Consider the following 20,000-nt stretch of genomic DNA (forward strand, 5'->3'; position numbering starts at 1 on the left):
ATGTTTATAATGACAACTAGCAGGCTTTACAGAAGCTCACAATCGACAATTAAAATGTGAATGTGTGAACACACACACACGCAACTGTGCTGTTACACGTTAAGAAAGGAAAAATCTAAAAGTTTATAAAGAATTTAATTAATAAAGAAGTAATGTACAGGTATACTTAAATAGTTAATACACAATACATCTTCAGGACAGGACAAGGGTACATTACTTCTTTATTAATTAAATTCTTTATAAGCATCAAGAAGCTCCCTTTTTTCTATTCACACGTTAAGAAAGAAAATAACTTCAATTTCTATTCGTGCACAAAATCTATAAATTCAAGCACGTTCAATGACCCGTCACGTCGATTTGTTTCTAGTTTCAAAAACATCCAAGGCTTTGATTTTTTTCAAATTCACAAACTCTCCAGGATTTTAAAGAGCCGTAGGAACCCTGCTTTTTCAGTCATTTCTTCTCAGACATGTTGTTCGATCTTTCGCCCCCTAAACAAAGAGCTGAAGCATGTGTTTAACTCAGGGAAGTCACACAGGCGAAACAAAGCACATTAGGGCAGCAGAAATGTGTGCACCATCAAACACATACACACTTGTGATTGTTGCACTTGTGTGCAGCGCTGAGGTAAGTGATAGCTCGGCGGCTATATTCAGCTCGTTAGTCAGTGCAGTCTAGCAGAACTTCCTGCTTTGTCTGGGCACCGCCCTCAGCCCACACTCAGACTGCCTCACTGTCTCTCAGTCTGACTGACTAACTGCTCTCATAGCAACAAGCAGGTAATGAGGCCACACCGACGGATCAAAGCCACAAATTCAATTGCTGCTGCTGCAAAAAAAAAATCTATTGACCTTTTTCACAGCAGCCACTTTGTGTCTAAAAGGCAGGGTAAACACAGGTGCAACCACAAATGTCAATGAGGGCCCCAGCACTGGAACACCTAAATGGATTGGAAGTACCATCGTTCATGTTTTGGTTGTTGCACCTGTGTTTACCCTGCCTTTTAGACACAAAATGGCCACTGCGAAAAAGGCCCTTCAAGTCTTCCCTGACCTCAGATCACCTGACACAGCTGAAAAGCTGAAGCAGAGCATCGTGCAGCTCACAAATCTATGTGTTTTTGCCATTTGGGTTCTTTCTCCTCGGCCGATCCATCCCACCTCCTCTCCTCCTCTCCACTGGCTACAGCGTTGCCAGATACAGATGATCGTTTCCAGCCAAAAGACTGTTCAAAAGCCGCCAAAACACACACAAAACCGCCCAGGAAAATGCAGGTCTATGGAAACAAGCGACTCTGTAAACCCGCCATGGTAGGAAATTAACTTTTTTTTTTTTTACAAGGGCTTTTTTCGCCTCTTGTGAAATACGTTTCGGGGGCATTTTCGATCATTTCCAGGGCAATTTGACCAAATGTTGGGAAATACCCTAGTTCATCTACGTTGCACGACAGACCCATATTTAATGACTCTTATCCATGCATATTTTATTTCTAAAAGTTCATAAACAATCACAGTTTAAAATCATCAGTTTAAAGTAATTTCCTATCATCTCAACAACACTGTCTGGCATGTTATGTAATGTACTTGGCAAAGACTTTGTAGACCAACAGTACATAGGTAAATGTCGCTATCCAGTGCATCCTCCAACCCACAATAGTATCTTTGACAGCTTTTTTAAAATCTGGGCAGACCGGGAAAGGGTCTGTTTCTATTTTATTTTAAACCCGTTTCTAGTCCTGACTCAGTGAGTAGTTTGCATATTGAGAAACTAGTGAGCTAGTGGACTAGCTGGCCAGCTAGCTTGTGCTGCCTGTCAGTCATTGAGGTAAATAACGCTAGGAGGAGGAGGAGGCGACTGGCTACTTTCGAGTCGCGCTTTGCAAATACAGAACAAAATCCGTTCACGCTATGCAAATACAGAGTAACATTAAAATATAGAAAATTAACCTTATTTTACCGGGGCATTTACAAGCCCCCCTGTCGTCCCAATTCCAAGGGCAATTTTAGATATTTTACGGGCAATTTGCAAAGCTCCCGCTGATTTCCTACCCTGAAACCCACCTAAGTCCATTTTCCCCCCCGCACACAATGCAACACAAACCAGCCCAACTGGCGGAAAACTTCCCGATCTGGCAACACTGGCTGGCTGCCTGGGGGGGGGGGGGGCACGTCAGATGGGACAGCAGCCCTCAAACAGGAAGCTGACGCTGCTCTGACCACTTCCTGTGTCGATATAGCAAACCATCTCACAGCCACACCTCCAATCAGCACACAGAGGACAGAGTGTGTGTGTGTGTGTGTGTGTGTGTGTGTGTGTGTGTGTGTGTGTGGCACTGGCAACACCGCCACTCTTGGGTCTGACAAACCGCTTTAGGAGTCGCTCTCTGCCCTTTTATGGAAGCAAACGACTGCAGGCCCCACTTCCCGCTCGTTATTTCCTATATGCCTGAAAGCAGCAGGGAATGCTGCTGTTCTGTTCTGAATGTGCGGCAGCTCGTTCGACAAACCGCTCGTCGAGTTCCCACATGATGAACGAATCCCCAGGCCTCACGTGTGACGGATGGCTGTCGACGTTTGAAACAGTGCGGTGGGCAGGGCGCCAAGTATTTTTAAAATCTAACCCCGTGATAAGAGACTTAACTTTATCTGTATTTACACAGGACAAAACAAGACGGCAGAACCAGAAATACACTCCCTGTGGGAGGTTTTCTATTTCCAGGCTGCTGTCCGCTATAGAGAGGCAAAGTCAATGTCACTTCCTGCTTCAGCACTGTACCAGAGATTTTCTTCCGCCATTTATTTTCCCATAGACATTTTGTAAAATGCTTATAAAAATAGTTGTACTGTACTTGGTCAAACCAAATGGTTCAGCTATATTTAGAATGGGGAGAGACCATAGAACATTTAACTCGGACCAACAACAAAAAAAAACATTGAAAAAATATGTTCTTTATACCCGCATTTTTTTAACGTTTTGGTCTGAGTGAAATGTTACGCGGTCTCTCCTGTTTCTACATATATCTGAACTGTTTGAACAATTACAATTATTTTTATACGCATTTTACAAAATGTCTATGGGAAAATACATGGCGGATGAAAATCTCGGGTACAGTGCTGAAGCAGGAAGAGACGTTCCACTTTGGCTCTCTATAAATCTTAGCCGGGGAGGGGACGCTGAGTTTCTGTTGATTAGCGATTAGAGATTTGCAGCAGCAGCAGCAGCAGCAGCAGCCAGGAGAAGTCAGTGCAGCTCCTCCTCATGTGGTAAGAAAACCAGACCCGCCTCCGCCCCCCTCTGACCTCACCTGGGACTCAGTCGGGCCTTTGTTTCTGCTGCTACAGGAAAACAGGCCCAATATGGTGTTCTGTTCTGCCTGTGACATATTATGCAAAAACTGTACATGGACGCGCACGTACAACAACCACACCATCAGCAAGTCACGATAACACAGGCAAATGAGTCAGAGAGAGCAGGGCGCTCGCTGACGCTGCACTTTCTAGAAAGACACACACGTCTCTGTCAATAGTGGCCGTTTTCAAATGTACTGTTGGAATCAAAAGATGACGAGGGTGAAACATACCTGACAACTCCCTATTTTTTATTTTCCTGCTGTACTCCTTCCTGATTGGTCATTTCTCCTGTCAATCTTCTAAATTCATACTGATACTAATCAAATGGCTTCGTTTGAAAGCCAGAGTAAAGTGTCTGCTAGCATATGAAACTAGAAGACCTGAGGCATCCGTTGGTATCAACCCTGTCATGCTAGCTTGGTGGTAAGGGGGCTAAATAAACACTCAAACTTAGGGGACATTCACACCAAAAGTGTTTTTTTCAGTCAGAACGCTATGAAAATCATGTTGAGAGTGCTTCCATTGTGCACAAAACACAGCGCACGGAGCGGTTTTTTTCTGCTCCGTTTTGTTTTGCCCTGTAGTCGCGTGCAGTACAGATCAGAACACAACGACCACAAGGACGGTAGGCAGCTGGGTTTGTCTGTTTGATGTTGTTCACGGTCAACATGAAAGCCAGATTATTGCCAATTCTGGCAGAAGCGGAGGTTGGAAATCCCTCTGGAGGAGAAAAGGTAGGAAGAGTGAAAATGACGAGCAGCGTGCTTTTCCTCTAATGTTCAACTTTTTTCAGCTTTAAAACGCCCACAGCGCTCCTCCAAAAACAACAGACGCCACCAGCGCTGAAACGCCAGGTGCGTTCATTAAAAGAGGAGCACGTCTAGCGCGTCCTTACATAGAGAATGAATTGCAGAAAGACGCTGGCAGCTCCAAAAATGCTTTTGGTCTGAATGGCCTGTAATGGAAAAATAGTTTAAATGCCTTGTTGATTCATCAATAATGAGTTCCCCGTTCAAAGTGTATATACGGTAGGTATATAGTGTATATCCCATCATATACTAAAATGAGCACCCGCCCCCCACCTGGGAGGCCAGTGATTTTCCACTAAGCTCACAGAAGTTCCATCTACCCCAGTACGTTTCCATTACGCCAGTAGTTTCATCTGATGTTCACAAAAGACACAATAACCTTGGTCTACTCACACAAGACAAAATACATGTTATCTCCCTTCAGGAATGACTGCATGATGGAGCAGAGTCCATCTTAGAAGAGCCATAGATCATAAGCAATCAATCAATAATTTTACTATAACAGGCCCCTTAGGCAATATTTTGGGCAAAGGAAAAACTATTTTCAAAGGGGTCCCTTGACCTTTTGGGTTCTATGGCTACCCAAGAGTCTCCCTATTACAGATACGGTAGCATTTTTCGATAGAGCGAGATAGAGATCACATCACTGCCAAAGTTTCAACGGACCTTAAGGATCTGATCCGGGAGGGATGCATTTGCTGATACCCAAGAAAATCTCCCTCTATTTTTCACAGCCTCATGTTGGCAGGTATGACATCACAGCCTCATGTTGGCAGGTATGACATCACAGCCTCATGTTGGCAGGTATGACATCACAGCCTCATGTTGGCAGGTATGACATCACAGCCTCATGTTGGCAGGTATAACAAAGAAAGGATGAAGTCATAAGGCTGGAGGGACAGCAGGAGAATTAAGCCAGACGTGGCCCATACAGAGGCACAGGGCCGGGGGGGGATGATGGCACCAGACGTGGCCCATAAAGAGGCACAGGGCCGGGGGGGGATGATGGCACCAGACGTGGCCCATAAAGAGGCACAGGGCCGGGGGGGGGATGATGGCACCAGACGTGGCCCATAAAGAGGCACAGGGCCGGGGGGGGATGATGGCACCAGACGTGGCCCATACAGAGGCACAGGGCCAGGGGGGATGATGGCACCAGACGTGGCCCATACAGAGGCACAGGGCCAGGGGGGATGACAGCACCAGACGTGGCCCATACAGAGGCACAGGGCCGGGGGGGGATGATGGCACCAGACGTGGCCCATAAAGAGGCACAGGGCCGGGGGGATAACGGCACCATGACATCAGAGGTCTGGAGAGTCATGTGGGGATGAGAGGCTGAGTCACCCTGAGGGCCTGGGATCCCATTTACTGTGACCACACATTCATTACTCATGATATACCCAGATATCTAACTGGCATTGAGCAGTTAACAGCTCATTTCCGTGCTTTTTTTGAACTGATGATTTCACTGCTGATATGACTGACTTCATGTCAGGTTACCATCACTCACTGTCTCGTTAACACATGAAGCTTATGTGTATTTCAATCAAAGACTTTCTGTGCTACTCATTCATTCATTCCTCTCCCTCTCTCTTCCCTGCCGCGCCCCTGCTCGTATCAGCTGATTAGAGGCGTTACCACTTCTGCTAAACCAATCAGAGCTAGCCACATCTTCCTATTCAGCCAATCACGCCGTAGCTGTCAACTCTCCACTTCTCATCCATCCAAGGTCTCAAAAGTCCTCTCCTCACCACCAACCAGTGTCTAGATATCTTATTCTACTCTCTGCGTCACTACCCCCTTCATATACAGTATCATGATGTCGTCACAATGGAGTCTAATCACCTATCATCATTGTGCACATAAATAATAATAATAAATCTGATTTACGAACTAAAGTACCTAGCAGCAGCTAGCATTAGTAGAAGCTACAAAGATGCATGTTCACGTTAACATTGCTTTGCAATAATACTGATTGCTTCGCTAGTGAACAGTTTGTTCAGGTTAACTGAGCTGACTCTTCTTAACTCATTAAGTGCCATAGACGACCTAACTCGTCTTACATAATCCAGCGCTTAAGTGCCAAGGACGAGCTAACTCGTCTTACATAAACATTTTTTTTTTTTGACGGTGGGACATCAATCAACCCCTTTTACATCTTCGAGATAACTATTTGGAGCAAGAGCATGTGTGTAATCTATTTTACCGACCACTAAGTGGCGACAGAGACCGAGAGAAGCCACAGCCACGGGACCCAAAAGCCACGGGACCAAAAGCAGCCGCCTCCCGCGGAAATGGCTTGGCGATTTTACAGTCAGAAGCCCGGACACACACACAGAACGGACAGAGATCTCTTCCCCCCAGAGCCGCGGAGCAACGCGCGAACACACACACACACACACACACACACACACACACACACACACACACACACACACACACACACACCGCGGGAGCAAGCCATTCAAGGAAATGGCGACGCGATTTTACAGTAATCCATTTCAGACTCGTCTTGCCCGACAGGCAGACAGGCAGGCAGGCAGCAGCAACGCGCTTCTGACACGCCCGCTGTTAGAGCCAGGAGGAAGGAGGAGAAGACACACGGAGGGAGGAGTTTGAATGAGAGGGGTGTTTCCTGTTGTTATGGAGGAAATTACTGTTCAAAACTATTGTTTAGAATGCCTGACGGTCTTACTGATGCCAAAAATGAATGGTTAAAGTGACTGTTTCACAAAAAGCCATTTATCTCTGAATAAATTTCCAGACGCTGAAACCATGCTGTACTCAACGGCTAATATCTACATAACTACTAACTCTGCAAACTAACTCTTTTAGACAGAGAAAGCACACATTCTATTAGTTATTTTTAGATGATTGGTGTTCATGAATTCTTAACAGAAAAGAATCCTCGGCTGTTCTAAAATGAGCCAGAATCGTCAAAAACACCCCTGGCACAACTTACCTACAGGAATGAAAACATGGCTGGCACTCAATGTGTTAAGATCATGCTCAGAGGGGTTTGCAGTAGAGACTAGGGCTGACGACTAGACAGTTTACTGTGTCACAGTAACCTACATTTATTACCTTACATTACTGAATTGGCCTACATTCACACTACAACAATCTTGATTCTGGTATCTCTCGGCCTATCTCTTTCTTTTTAACTGACTATATTAGACATTATTTGCATGCAGCCAATTCCCCACTTGGAAATCATCAAAATTGGTGATTACAAGGTTTTCACCCGACAGCGACGTAGTCTCTGTCGTTTATACACAGTTGCGTTAGAATTAGGGTTGTCAAAAGTATCGATAGTATCGAAAGAATCAAGACTAAAAATTTTAAACGGATACAATACTCATTTGCAACAGGTATCAATAGTATCAAGACTAAAAATTTGAAACTGATACAATACTAATTTGCAACAGTATCCATATCAGCAGTACTTTCTCTTAATGAAAAATCAAACATACTACTGATTTCTCCCTCCCATTGGTGGTATCTGTTGCTTCAACAAGCTCAAAGTGTTCTGATAGTATGATGACTAGAGCAGGGGTAATCTGCTGTGTTCTGATAGGCTGATGACTAGAGCAGGGGTAATCTGCTGTGTTCTGATAGGCTGATGACTAGAGCAGGGGTAATCTGCTGTGTTCTGATAGGCTGATGACTAGAGCAGGGGTAATCTGCTGTGTTCTGATAGGCTGATGACTAGAGCAGGGGTAATCTGCTGTGTTATGATAGGCTGATGACTAGATCAGGGGTAATCTGCTGTGTTCTGATAGGCTGATGACTAGAGCAGGTGTAATCTGCTGTGTTCTGATAGGCTGATGACTAGAGCAGGGGTAATCTGCTGTGTTCTGATAGGCTGATGACTAGAGCAGGTGTAATCTGCTGTGTTCTGATAGGCTGATGACTAGAGCAGGCGTAATCTGCTGTGTTCTGATAGGCTGATGACTAGAGCAGGTGTAATCTGCTGTGTAAGGTCAAAGTTTCTAATGAGTTTTATCAGACCTAGATTATGGAGAAGCGTGCATCTGTCCGTCCATCTGTCTTTGTTTATTTTTTATGCATCTTGATGTGTTGTCATCCCCCCGCGTGGTATCGAAAATGCTATCGAGTATCGATATTTTCCTAGGTCTATCGGTATCGAGGCAGAAATTCTAGTATCGTGACATCCCTCGTTAGAATAACAGAGTTCCTGATCCCATTACTGCTGGTGCATCCACCCGCTCAGCTTAGGCCGTCAGGGCCGAGATGTAACTGTAGCCGAGTCCGTTTGCATAAAGCGCGTAGCGTGCGTTTGCATAATGCTCGCCTCATAGACACACAGGCACACGCAAATCAAACAGAGGATCTAACACGGTAAATAACACAGTATAGCAGGATCACACGTGTCGTTTAATCTGCCCAAACCTTTTTGTTCATAGATCACTGAAAACTAAACCTAAACCTCTATTTTGTACTCTTACTACTGTAGTCATGTGGCTCTCTCTCCACTATCAACAGCCCGTGAAATTAACAGAATTAGCCATACATGCATAAATTAATATATTATAATTAATAAGTACGCTGGTCATTAAGAGAGACTGCTGCATCATTTGTTGCAACTTGCATTCGCTTTTTTCTTTCCTGATCTTAGTCATGTTAGTTGATGCTTCCGTGGCACAATGTGATGTTTTCATCCTGAACAAGAGGCTGTTGTGATGACAAAGTAAGGCTGAACAGGAGTGGGAGAGAATACCATGTTGATTCAGGACAGCTGCCAGAAAGTGACTATGGCATCGCACTAGCTGGACATTTGAGTGAGTGAGTGCACCAGAGAGAGAGAGAGAGAGAGAGAGAGAGAGAGAGAGAGAGTGAGAGAGTGAGAGTGAGAGAGAGAGATGTGCGTATGTTCTTACATGAGCCTTCTCTCTGCGGGCCTCCAGCAGCTTGTCGTAGTAGTGCTGGGCGACGTCGGGCTCGACGTCGGTCAGCTTGGCCGAGCCGTTCTGCAGGGCGGACAGCGTCTTCAGGGCGTCGCCCTCATCCAGGGCCTCGTTTATCTGACCGATGGCAGCGATACCTGCACACACACACAATCTACATCAGCAAATATATATATATTTTTTTTTATCAATTTCTTTCTGATTTTTCTCCCATTTTCTCCATAATTGTACTTGCCCAATTCCCCCTGCTGTCCCGGTCGTTGCCCTCCCGCTGGGGAGATTTGTAGACTAGCATAATGCTTCCTCTGATACATGTGCAGTCGCCAGCCACTTCCTTTCACCCGATAGTGAGGTGTTTCACCGGCACGACATAGTGCGTGGATGGATCAAGCTATTCCCCCCCCAGTTCCCCTCGCCCCCGAACAGGCGCCCCCGGCCAACCAGAGGAGGCGCTAGTGCAGCGACCAGGACATATACCCTTAATCCGGCTTCCCACCAGCAGACACAGACAATGGTGCCTGTATGGACGCCCGACCAAGCCGGGGGCAACACGGGCGCTCGAACCTGCGACCTTCTTGTTGGTATATGGCTTTTGAGTAGTGTTGCTGAAGGATTCTGGGCAAAATCTCCATATTTGAGATATATACGCATTTTGTTTTGTTTCCGATTTGTATACCATCGAGGTCCACTAAGTGTTTAAATATGCTTTTACGCGTTCTCCTCTGTATAATACAGTATTAGAATGAATCTTTTGTTATTTCAGAGGTAGTAGGGGTTTGAACTAGCGTGCTCACGTTCATGCTCCTCCTGCACAGCCTGGTTGACCTGGTCGATGCAGGCCTGGATGTCGTTCCAGGTCAGATAGTCACAGCCCTCCTCTCTGGCTGCTGCCTTCAGACGCATCAACTCCTCCATGTACCTGAGACACACACGCACACGCGCGCGCACACACACACACACACACACACACGCGTACACACATGCGCACACCCACACACACACATGCATGTTAGTGATGCATTATGGGAGGACTGCGTGAGCTTTGTGTCAAGACTTCTGAGTGGATTGAAGCAGGCAGTTCATGTAGCGTTTGTGTGTGTGTGCGTGTGTGTGTGTGTGTGTGTCTGTGTGTGTGTGTCTGTGTGTGTGTGTGTGTGTGTGTGTGCGTGTGTGTGCGCTCGCGTGTATGTTTATGTGCACCTCTGTGCGAACTCGTCCTCCACATTGCTGAGTCCGGTGACGGAGCTGGACAGCTGTTTCCAGAGGGCGGCTCTGTCTCCCACATCCAGCGCTGCGTTCATCAGCACCACCGACGACAACATCTCCACAGCAACCAGCAGCTCGGGGTGGGACAGAGAGCCCTGTGGGACCATGTGTGACCTCATACGTCAAGCCAGCCAATACACATCACATTCACTAAGCACGGCCTGCTCAAACTCTCTCAGTGTTATTGGTTGGGATTTTTATGTACGCCTTCCCAAACGTACCCCTAGGGGTACGTGGAGGCGCGAAAGGGGGTACCTGAGCGAAAGGGGGAAATGTAAGAATAAATCATGAAAAGAAATGAAATAAAAAAATAATAATTAAAATAAATCTGTTCAGGAGGCGCTACTTGCAACTGTTTAACTCAATTGCTCCTCGTTCTGTAATGTTATATTCTATACTCTAAAGGTGAGTTATAGTCATTGCATCAAATGCTATTAGTTTTCTCTTGCAGTTTTCTAAGCAAAATGTTGTAGTGGGGTAAAGTAAAGTTGGCATTCAACATGTGTGTTGTGATATTGAGAATCATCAAGGGGACAAAGTCAATTTATTTCATTGTGTCTTAAAAGAACAGTTCAACCCAAAATTAAATGTATTACTATCTACTCCAGTGGTTCTGAACCTTTTTAAGGTCCCCTAATTTAGTCCACATTAGGGTCACAAACCCCCGTAGTCCCCGTTGAGGACTACCGATCTATTCCCCCGAGCCGATCCATTTGCCTCTACAGACTACTAATTGGATTCTAAACAACTTGACCGTGTTGGCTTCACTGAGTTACTTAGGTACGCTGAGAACACTAATTCACCGTGTGTTGGTGGTAGATAACGACTTCAGTTTTGTTTTGTTTGTGTGTGTGTGTGTGTGTGTGTGTGTCTGTCTACCTCAGCACTTTGCTGCTGCAGGCTGGCTAGCTCTCTCTGGTAGAGGTCCGCGGCGCTGGGGTAGACCTCGGGCAGCTGGGCGTCCGGGTTCATCAGCTCCTCCACCGTCTTCTCTGGCACGCCCGCACGGATGGCCGCGTTGATGCGATCCACTGCCACCAGCACTACACACACGCGCGCGCACACACACACACACACACACACACACACACGCACACACACACACACACACACAGACACACACAGTAGTTGTTGGAGTACATGAAGTGCAGATACAGCTAGGGGGAAGGATGACGACGATGCTGAGACAACTGTGCGACTTGACGCTTTGCGTACTCTTTCCGTAGCCTTCTGCGATCTCATTGGCCACGTCCGCGCCATTCTGCAGCTCGTCCTTAGTCAGCGCTTCTCCTGGATTGGTCTAATGAGGAAGACACAAGTGGTGAGACAGTAACGAGGTATCAAGAGAAGCAGAACGTTCACTCAACTTAAATATACAGCCGCCTCTCAATGGGTTTGCGCCTGTGCTGCTGCATCCAAGGAAATCTCCCATTAGAAAGCAAAGCACTTTGAAATGATTTAACTCGTGAGTTAATGAACTAGACTGCAGTGAAGCACTGATGCTGTAGTATTACTGCATAGTATGCATTCTATTTAAATATGAGATTCCAATTATTTCCCCATGAGATAGGATTGTTGTTGTGCTCAAAGTTGAAGAAACTGATTTTACGCTGCAAAACAAATGTGTCAACGAGGACATTCAAGTTTCTTCTAAGCCAACGTCTAAATGAACAGTATGTCCTCCTGACTCTGTGCCATTTCATTTCATTTCATTTATTTGTTTATTTGAATAGGGACAGGTACACGTGTACATATAGTGTTCCCAACATAAAATGTCAATAAACCTATGATGTGTTGTACCAAAGCATGTATAGCCCAGGGCTAGTTTGCAATGCCAGTCCCTAGATGTAACCAAACATTCCTGTAAAATTAAAAATAATAATACACAAAAATACAGCAAAATACAATAAAAAGACACATAGCAAAGATCAGATACTAAAAGTAAAATTCAGGTCAAATTTCAATACAGTAACAATTCAAATATCACAGTTAAGACAAATTAGTCTGTTCAGTTTATCACTCTGTATCAGAGGGTCCCCTCTACCTGTTCTTTGGCCTCTCGGTCAGCCAGCAGCTGTTTGAGGTACCAGTCTTTGTTCTGGGCCTGCAGGTTCTGGATGCCCATGGCCTTCAGAGCCTCCAACAGCTTGTCCTCGTCTCCGCTCAGCAGGGCCTGCTCCGCCGCACTCAGGGCCGTGCTCACTGCCAGGGCAGAGGAGAGAAAGCTTTCACATCTCCACATGGGGGCGATTCCATTCACAGCTACAGTAGCAGTTACAATACACAACAACAAACATCGTAGAGCGGCAACGATTAGTCGATTAATCGATCGACGTAATGTTATTTTTTATCAATTGATTGTTTAGACGAATAAATAAAAAATACTAAAATGATCTCGTTCCAGTTCTTAAACGTGAATATTTTCTGGTTTCTTTAGTCTGTTTCATTTCATTTTCATCGCAAATTAGCCGGGCTACAAATGCTGGGATACATATATCATATCATATCATATCATATCTAATATCATATCATACACAGGATTTAGAGAATTTGTGGTGGGGGACCGCAGACCCCCTAATTTTTTTTAAACATTTTAAAATAAAATGCATGAATTTGGTGTACTTTGAGAAAGCTTAAGAGCAAAATTAAAAGGCTAGATCTATGAAGAACATGTCATCATTACTGTGCTGTGGGTTTACAATGACAAACTAAATGTCTCCCTATAGGTCAGGGATACTCAACTTGCTTTGCCACTTTCGTGAAATGATAGAAGGCGAGGGGCCAGTTAATAAACAAACAATATACATTTTTCTGTAGCGGATTGTAGGTTTTTGGGGTGTCAGCCGGAGTTTAGGCTGACAGTGTTGTGCACACCGGATAGTTAGTTAGGTTAAGTTAGTTGGGTTAAGTACATACATAAGTGCCTGGGTAGCGAGCAGATGACGGTATTTGACAATTTAGCAGCTAAATCATAGATTATTGAAAGATATTCCATATTCCAGACTGAAATGCTATAACAGAAGTATTGGCCAGAATGACATGAACATTTATTGGACACTTATTCAGCGGATATCTTGCATGTTGCGTTCAGGTGCACTGTAAAAAAAAAAAAAAAAAAAATTTTGGTCAACATCTTATTGTGGCGGCCCGCCACAAATTCCTTTATGTATGGGAAACACTGTCATATCATATATCATATCTCATATCATATCATAGATCATATCATCAGACGTTGAGAAATGTTATATGTTGTGTATCTGTCCCTATATAAATCAATAAAATGACATAAAAATGAAATTAAGAGTGACAAAATCTGTTACTGCTGCCTTTAGGCAGGCTGAAGCTATGACCACGGGGAAGAAGGGACCACTTCTCGGAGAGGGAGCGGGGGCATCCTAAACAACATCCTGAGCTTTCTCAGTAGCTCTCATGTGATGGATATCACTAAGATCATTAAGGTCGGCAGTTAACAGCATCTGAATAGAGCTACTGTAGCACGAGAGTCACTTGCTTTGAGTGAACACCAAATGATCAGACCAGTCAATTGATGGTGTGCGTGTGCTGGCGTGTGACTTACAGTTGACCTTGTTGACGTTGCCCTGGATCTCGGCCTGGGTGAGCAGCTCCTCGTAGATGTCTCTCTCCGCCTCGGCGTTCTCCACCAGCTGCTCCACCACCACGCCCACAGCAGACAGACAGACAGACAGACAGACCCCCATTACACACCACGCCCACAGCAGACAGACAGACAGACAGACAGACACACACCACGCCCACAGCAGACAGACAGACAGACAGACAGACACACCCCCATTACACATCACTGCTACTCATCGTATTATCTTCATTACAGGAGACCAGAGGAAGAAATGCACTTCCTTTTCATTGGCTGTTTTGTTCGCTCTATCTGATTTCTAGGTGCATTATGGTTCTTCTTCTTCTTCTTTTTTTTGGGGGGGGGGGGATTTATTGAACTATTAAATAATATATTATTGCATGTGCAGCACTTCGCATCCACACTCCTTCCTCACTGCTGGAAACGGTCATCAGGTCTCACAGAGGAAGTTTCATTTTCTCTACATTTTTTACCCTACATCCCTTAACTAGGCTTGCCTAGTCTTGTTTTACCATAGTGGTTGTTTATGTTTTGTTGACGGCGTGGTTTTTGTGGTGTTGGCATTTTTACTTCCACTGCAAAGTGTCTGGCGCCCAACTTTTGTACCTCTGCGGGTTGCTTATTCTGTTGCTTTGTTAGCAAAAATAATTTTTTTTCTTGCAGTGCTCATAGACTCATCAATGTACAGTGGCCCACAGGGAATACTTGTCTCATTTATGTGTGTGTACGTTTTAATAACTCAACCAATAAAACACGAACAACAGGGTGAAATGAAAAAAAAAAAAGGGCACCCCCCTAAATATCAGAAGCAAGGCCTCGTACCCGTTTGCGCGAGCTGGCCACCTTCTCTCCCTTGGCCTGGTAGAGCATGTCCTGGTAGTGCTGAGCCGAGCTGCAGTCCAGCTTGTCCAGCATGGCGTTGGGGTTCTGCATGGCGGCCAGCGTGCCCTCGGGTACGCCCTGGTCTATGGCGTCGTTGATGGCTATCACCGCCGCGTGCACTGAGGGGGAGAGGAGGCTGGTGAGGAGCTGGATTCACATGAGCTGGGGGATTTGATTGGATATGTTGATAATAAAAGACTTCTTTTCAAATGGACAAATGAATGGTGATTTCAGGAACACTTTACAATAAGGGTACCGTACTTTTTTTAAATCACGTTTTTTTCTGATTTACCCCCCGTTTTCTCTCCAATTGTAATTGGCCAATTCCCCCTGCTGTCCCGGTTGTTGCTCCACCCCCTCTGCCGATCTGGGGAGAGTTGTAGACTAGCACCATGCTTCCTCCGACACACGTGCTGTCGCCAGCTGTTTCGTTTCACCTGACAGCGAGGGGTTTCACTGGCAGGACGTAGCACCATGGGAGGATCACGCTATTCCCCCCAAACAGGCACACTGACCAACCAGAGGAGGCACTAGTGCAGCGACCAAGGCATACCCTTACATTAATCCGGCTTCCCACCCACAGACACAGCCAATTGTGCCTGTATGGACGCCCGACCAAGCCGGAGGTAAAACAAGGGCTCGAACCTGTGACCCTTGTGTTGGTAGGCAGGGAATCTACCTGGACGCCTTAATAAGGGTACATTAATTAAGGGTAACTAACCTTTAATTAACAGTTAACTAATGTGTGTAGTAATCATTTACTAATGGTGTTCATGTTAACTAAGGTATTGTGTTGGTTGGGTTGAGGCAGGAAGTCACTGAGGTTATAGAGACAGTCCGCATGTCTGGGAACGCTCACAAAATGTTAAACGGCTGGCGCGCGAGTGGGGTAAAACCGCCCATATATCTCATGGGCTGACTCACCAAAAGACGGTGCTGCGGCTCTAAACTACATGTTTGGGGGTTCTAGAGCAGAACACAAGACGTCTGCTCAGATGTGCGTTTACTGCGGTGGTTAAATCCCCGATCGTGTGTCTGCCTGGGCTGGGCTATCAGCTAAATTCTAACTTTGCTGAATGGATAGAACGGGGGTTTTTACCCCACCCTGACCACGCCCCCAGCCAGGCTGAGCCAGCTAAACCAGCGTCTATGACGAGACGTGGCCTCAACCTATAAGGTTAGGGCAAGCATACGGTCAAGGCTGCTAATTAAGGGTTAGTTAAAGCGTCCGTTAATAAGCATTATCTAACCCTTAATTAATGCACTCTTCTTGTAAAGTGTTACTTTGCAATACCACTTCGACAATATGCATCATGTTATAGTTTTATATGTATTGATTTGATACTTTTTTGTATACGCTCACTATTTTTTTATGACCTTTCCTAATATACTTCCTTTGCAATTGTTCCGCCATTTGCTGCTGTGGCGCCCGAATTTCCCCCGAGGGATCAATAAAGTGCAATCTTATCTTATCTGGTTATTTATGACAGGAGGGACAGCGAGCGAGTCGACCAAACTACACCAAATCCAGCTTACGGGCAGCCGAACTTTGGCCCCTTAGTCCCGCCCACTCCCCCGCGACATCCAACCCCCCTCCTCCTCCTCCTCACATGCAGCCTCGTCCACCGAGAGCTCGTTGGCCAGGATGCCGCCGATCTTGCTGAAGGCGGGCATCTGGATCCCGTACTTCTCCAGCTCACTCTTCATGTTGTCGATCTCCTCCTCTGAGAGTGAGAGGAGGGGGGAGGCGGGGGAGTGAGTGAGAGAGAGGGAGGGAGAGAGAGAGAGAGAGAGAGAGAGAGAGGGAGAGAGTGGTGAACAGGGGGGAGGGAGTGAGAGGAGTAGGAGGGTAGGGGGGCGGGGTTAAGGAAGTGCAGAGACTGGGGCTTCGAGCGGGAGAACCTAGCAGAGACAGACTGTTCCTGCCTGGCCTGTGTGTGATAATCAGGACTTTGGCTCTGGATCTTAAACGACAGGAAAAGCCTTGACAATCACTAATAGCTTTCACATTGCCAGCAGCTCCCTGCCTGCTGGAAGCCCCTCCCCTCCCCTGCTGGAAGCCCCTCCCCTCCCCTGCTGGAAGCCCCTCCATGCTCTTTTCTGCTTCTGCTTTTCAGGGAGCAGACAAACCAGAGAGTCTCTTTCACCCTTCACTTCATAACTGGCAGATGTGGTGACTTTTGCAACATTTTGGACTCGTGACAACATTGAGAGCCAAAGTGGAACGTCACACTTCCTGCTTCAGCAGCACTGTACCAGAGATTTTCATCCGCCATTGATTTTTCCCATAGACATTTTCTAAAATGCTTATAAAAAAGAGTTTGACTTGTTCAAACCAAACGGTACAGATATATTTAGAGACAGGAGAGATCGCTTAACATTTCACTCGGACCAAAATGTAAAAAAAAATGCGGGTTTAAAGAAAATATCTTTTCGATGTTTTTTGTTTTGCTTTGGTCCGAGTGAAAAGTTCTATGGTCTCTCCCGATTCTAAATATAGCTGAACCGTTTGGTTTGACCAAGTAAAACTATTCTTATAAGCATTTTACGAGATGTCTATGGGGAAAATAAATTGCGGAAGAAAATCAGTGCTGAAGCAGGAAGTGACGTTAACTTTGCCTCGCTATTGGGCAACAAAGACAGAATGGGGGGGGGGGGGGGGGGGGGGGGGGCGAGCTGACTCATGATTTGAGATTGTTCAAGCTATTCTTACCAGTGAAGTCGACTTTTCCATACAGGTCCTGGATCTGCGGGGCCAGGCCCAGCTTAAACAGGTACAGGCTGGAGAGGAGAGAACGAGAAGACATGAGTAAACAGGTCCTGGATCTGCGGGGCCAGGCCCAGCTTAAACAGGTACAGGCTGGAGAGGAGAGAACAAGAAGACATGAGTAAACAGGTCCTGGATCTGCGGGGCCAGGCCCAGCTTAAACAGGTACAGGCTGGAGAGGAGAGGAAGAGAAGATATGAGTAAACAGGTCCTGGATCTGCGGGGCCAGGCCCAGCTTAAACAGGTACAGGCTGGAGAGGAGAGGAAGAGAAGATATGAGTAAACAGGTCCTGGATCTGCGGGGCCAGGCCCAGCTTAAACAGGTACAGGCTGGAGAGGAGAGAACGAGAAGATATGAGTAAACAGGTCCTGGATCTGCGGGGCCAGGCCCAGCTTAAACAGGTACAGGCTGGAGAGGAGAGAACAAGAAGACATGAGTAAACAGGTCCTGGATCTGCGGGGCCAGGCCCAGCTTAAACAGGTACAGGCTGGAGAGGAGAGAAGGAGAAGATATGAGTAAACAGGTCCTGGATCTGCGGGGCCAGGCCCAGCTTAAACAGGTACAGGCTGGAGAGGAGAGAACGAGAAGATATGAGTAAACAGGTCCTGGATCTGCGGGGCCAGGCCCAGCTTAAACAGGTACAGGCTGGAGAGGAGAGAACGAGAAGACATGAGCAAAGGGAATCAGAGCAAGCAACGGGAGAACAAGGAGCAGGAACAGGGGGAGGAGGACGTCACACGAGAAGAAGGAACCAAACAGCTCGGAGCCAGTTAGAAGCTTCTGTGCTGAAGGCTGGACCTCGTGTTCTCATGATAATAACCCACATCTATGAATGTAATATTGAATTTTATAAATGATACAGTGAGTAATTTTTTCGGTGTATCGGGTATATGTGGGATTGAAACAGTTAAGTTAAAGTTATCCTTTATTTATCCCCATGGGGAAATGCATCCTCTGCATTTGACCCATCCTCTACTAGGAACCTTCCTAGAACTATAGGAGCAGTGGGCAGCCGCAGTGCAGCGCCCGGGGACCAACTCCAGTTCTTTCGCCATTGCCTTGGTCAGGGGCACTGACAGGAGTCTTAACCCTAACATACATGTCTTTGGTGGTGGGAGGAAACCGGAGCACCCGGAGAAAGAAAACCCACACGAACACGGGGAGAACATGCAAACTCCACACAGAAAGGACCTGGGACTGACCGGGGTTTGAACCCGGGACCTTCTTGCTGTGAGGCAACAGCGCTAACCACTGAGCCACCGTGTGGCTCCAGTCACAAGGGAAAGGCATTCCAGGACGTATGGCACGGGGCGGAGTGCAGGATACCATACGTCTTAGACTGTCAACATGGTATGGCAGTGAAAACCCTGTTTGCATTTCCTGTCACTTGGAGGTTTGGAGGTTGGAGGTTTTATTTTATGGGAGAGACTGGTTGGAATTTATAGGTCGGCTACTGGTAGAAATATGTAAGTAAGCACTAAAAAATACACCGTTTTACAGAAAGTAAATGTGATTTTGGGATAAAAATATCAGAAAATAAAAGGTTTTTAAATACGTTCAGGTCGTTTTGATATGAAGAATTACCCAACGAGGTGTGGAAAAAGTCAACTGTAATTTGTGACTTTGTGAATTGTGACTTTAACAGAAGGTTTACAGTGGACCACAGCAACATATCAAATGGTTCAAAATATGGCAACAGCATGAGACAGTCCACCCCAATCTCAGTCCAGCTGAACTGGTTACAATCAGTCCAGCTCAACTGGTTACAATCAGTCCAGCTGAACTGGTTACAATCAGTCCAGCTGAACTGGATACAATCAGTCCAGCTGAACTGGTTACATTCAGTCCAGCTGAACTGGTTACAATCAGTCCAGCTGAACTGGTTACAGAGGCAAATGATCTCAGTCCAGCTGAACTGGTTACATTCAGTCCAGCTGAACTGGTTACAATCAGTCCAGCTGAACTGGTTACAATCAGTCCAGCTGAACTGGTTACAGGGGTATATTGGGGGCCCCCCTTTTTTTGGGGGGGGGGGGGGACCAGCTGACAAGCCCAGTTGGACCAGCTGACATCCTGGATGGCACAGGCCGCAGCAGTACATTGTTTTCTACGCCTCTCAATTAACAACAGCTAATAAATATAGTGTGGTGGCAGTACTCTGGCATCTGGCTGCCACCTGGCTCACAGGAGGGGGTGTGAGGGGGTTAAAATCCAACAAACAGCCAGTCATCTAGCCAGGAGCATGGAGACACACACACACACACACACACACACACACACACACACACACACACACACACACACACACACACACACACACACACACACACACACACACACACACACACAGCAACCATTTGCATTTACTGGAATGCTCT

At 46.2% G+C, this 20,000-nt stretch overlaps 1 protein-coding gene across 2 annotated transcripts in view; it reads right to left on the reverse strand.

The window, feature by feature from the left end:
* Positions 1 to 20,000, reverse strand: part of iqgap1 (IQ motif containing GTPase activating protein 1) — a 77,179-nt gene that overhangs the window by 17,231 nt on the left and 39,948 nt on the right. For both annotated transcript variants that reach the window (XM_083652930.1, XM_083652931.1), the window contains exons 6-15: positions 17,568 to 17,635; positions 16,465 to 16,578; positions 14,795 to 14,973; positions 13,934 to 14,021; positions 12,401 to 12,558; positions 11,572 to 11,656; positions 11,236 to 11,399; positions 10,291 to 10,451; positions 9,885 to 10,009; positions 9,064 to 9,227 (exon numbers count right to left, since the gene is read on the reverse strand). In XM_083652930.1, the coding sequence (XP_083509056.1) occupies positions 9,064 to 9,227; positions 9,885 to 10,009; positions 10,291 to 10,451; positions 11,236 to 11,399; positions 11,572 to 11,656; positions 12,401 to 12,558; positions 13,934 to 14,021; positions 14,795 to 14,973; positions 16,465 to 16,578; positions 17,568 to 17,635 (1,306 nt within the window). The remainder of the gene's footprint in view (positions 1 to 9,063; positions 9,228 to 9,884; positions 10,010 to 10,290; positions 10,452 to 11,235; positions 11,400 to 11,571; positions 11,657 to 12,400; positions 12,559 to 13,933; positions 14,022 to 14,794; positions 14,974 to 16,464; positions 16,579 to 17,567; positions 17,636 to 20,000) is intronic.

Source organism: Poromitra crassiceps, assembly GCF_964638095.1.
Source record: "Poromitra crassiceps genome assembly, chromosome: 16".
NCBI lineage: Eukaryota > Metazoa > Chordata > Actinopteri > Beryciformes > Melamphaidae > Poromitra > Poromitra crassiceps.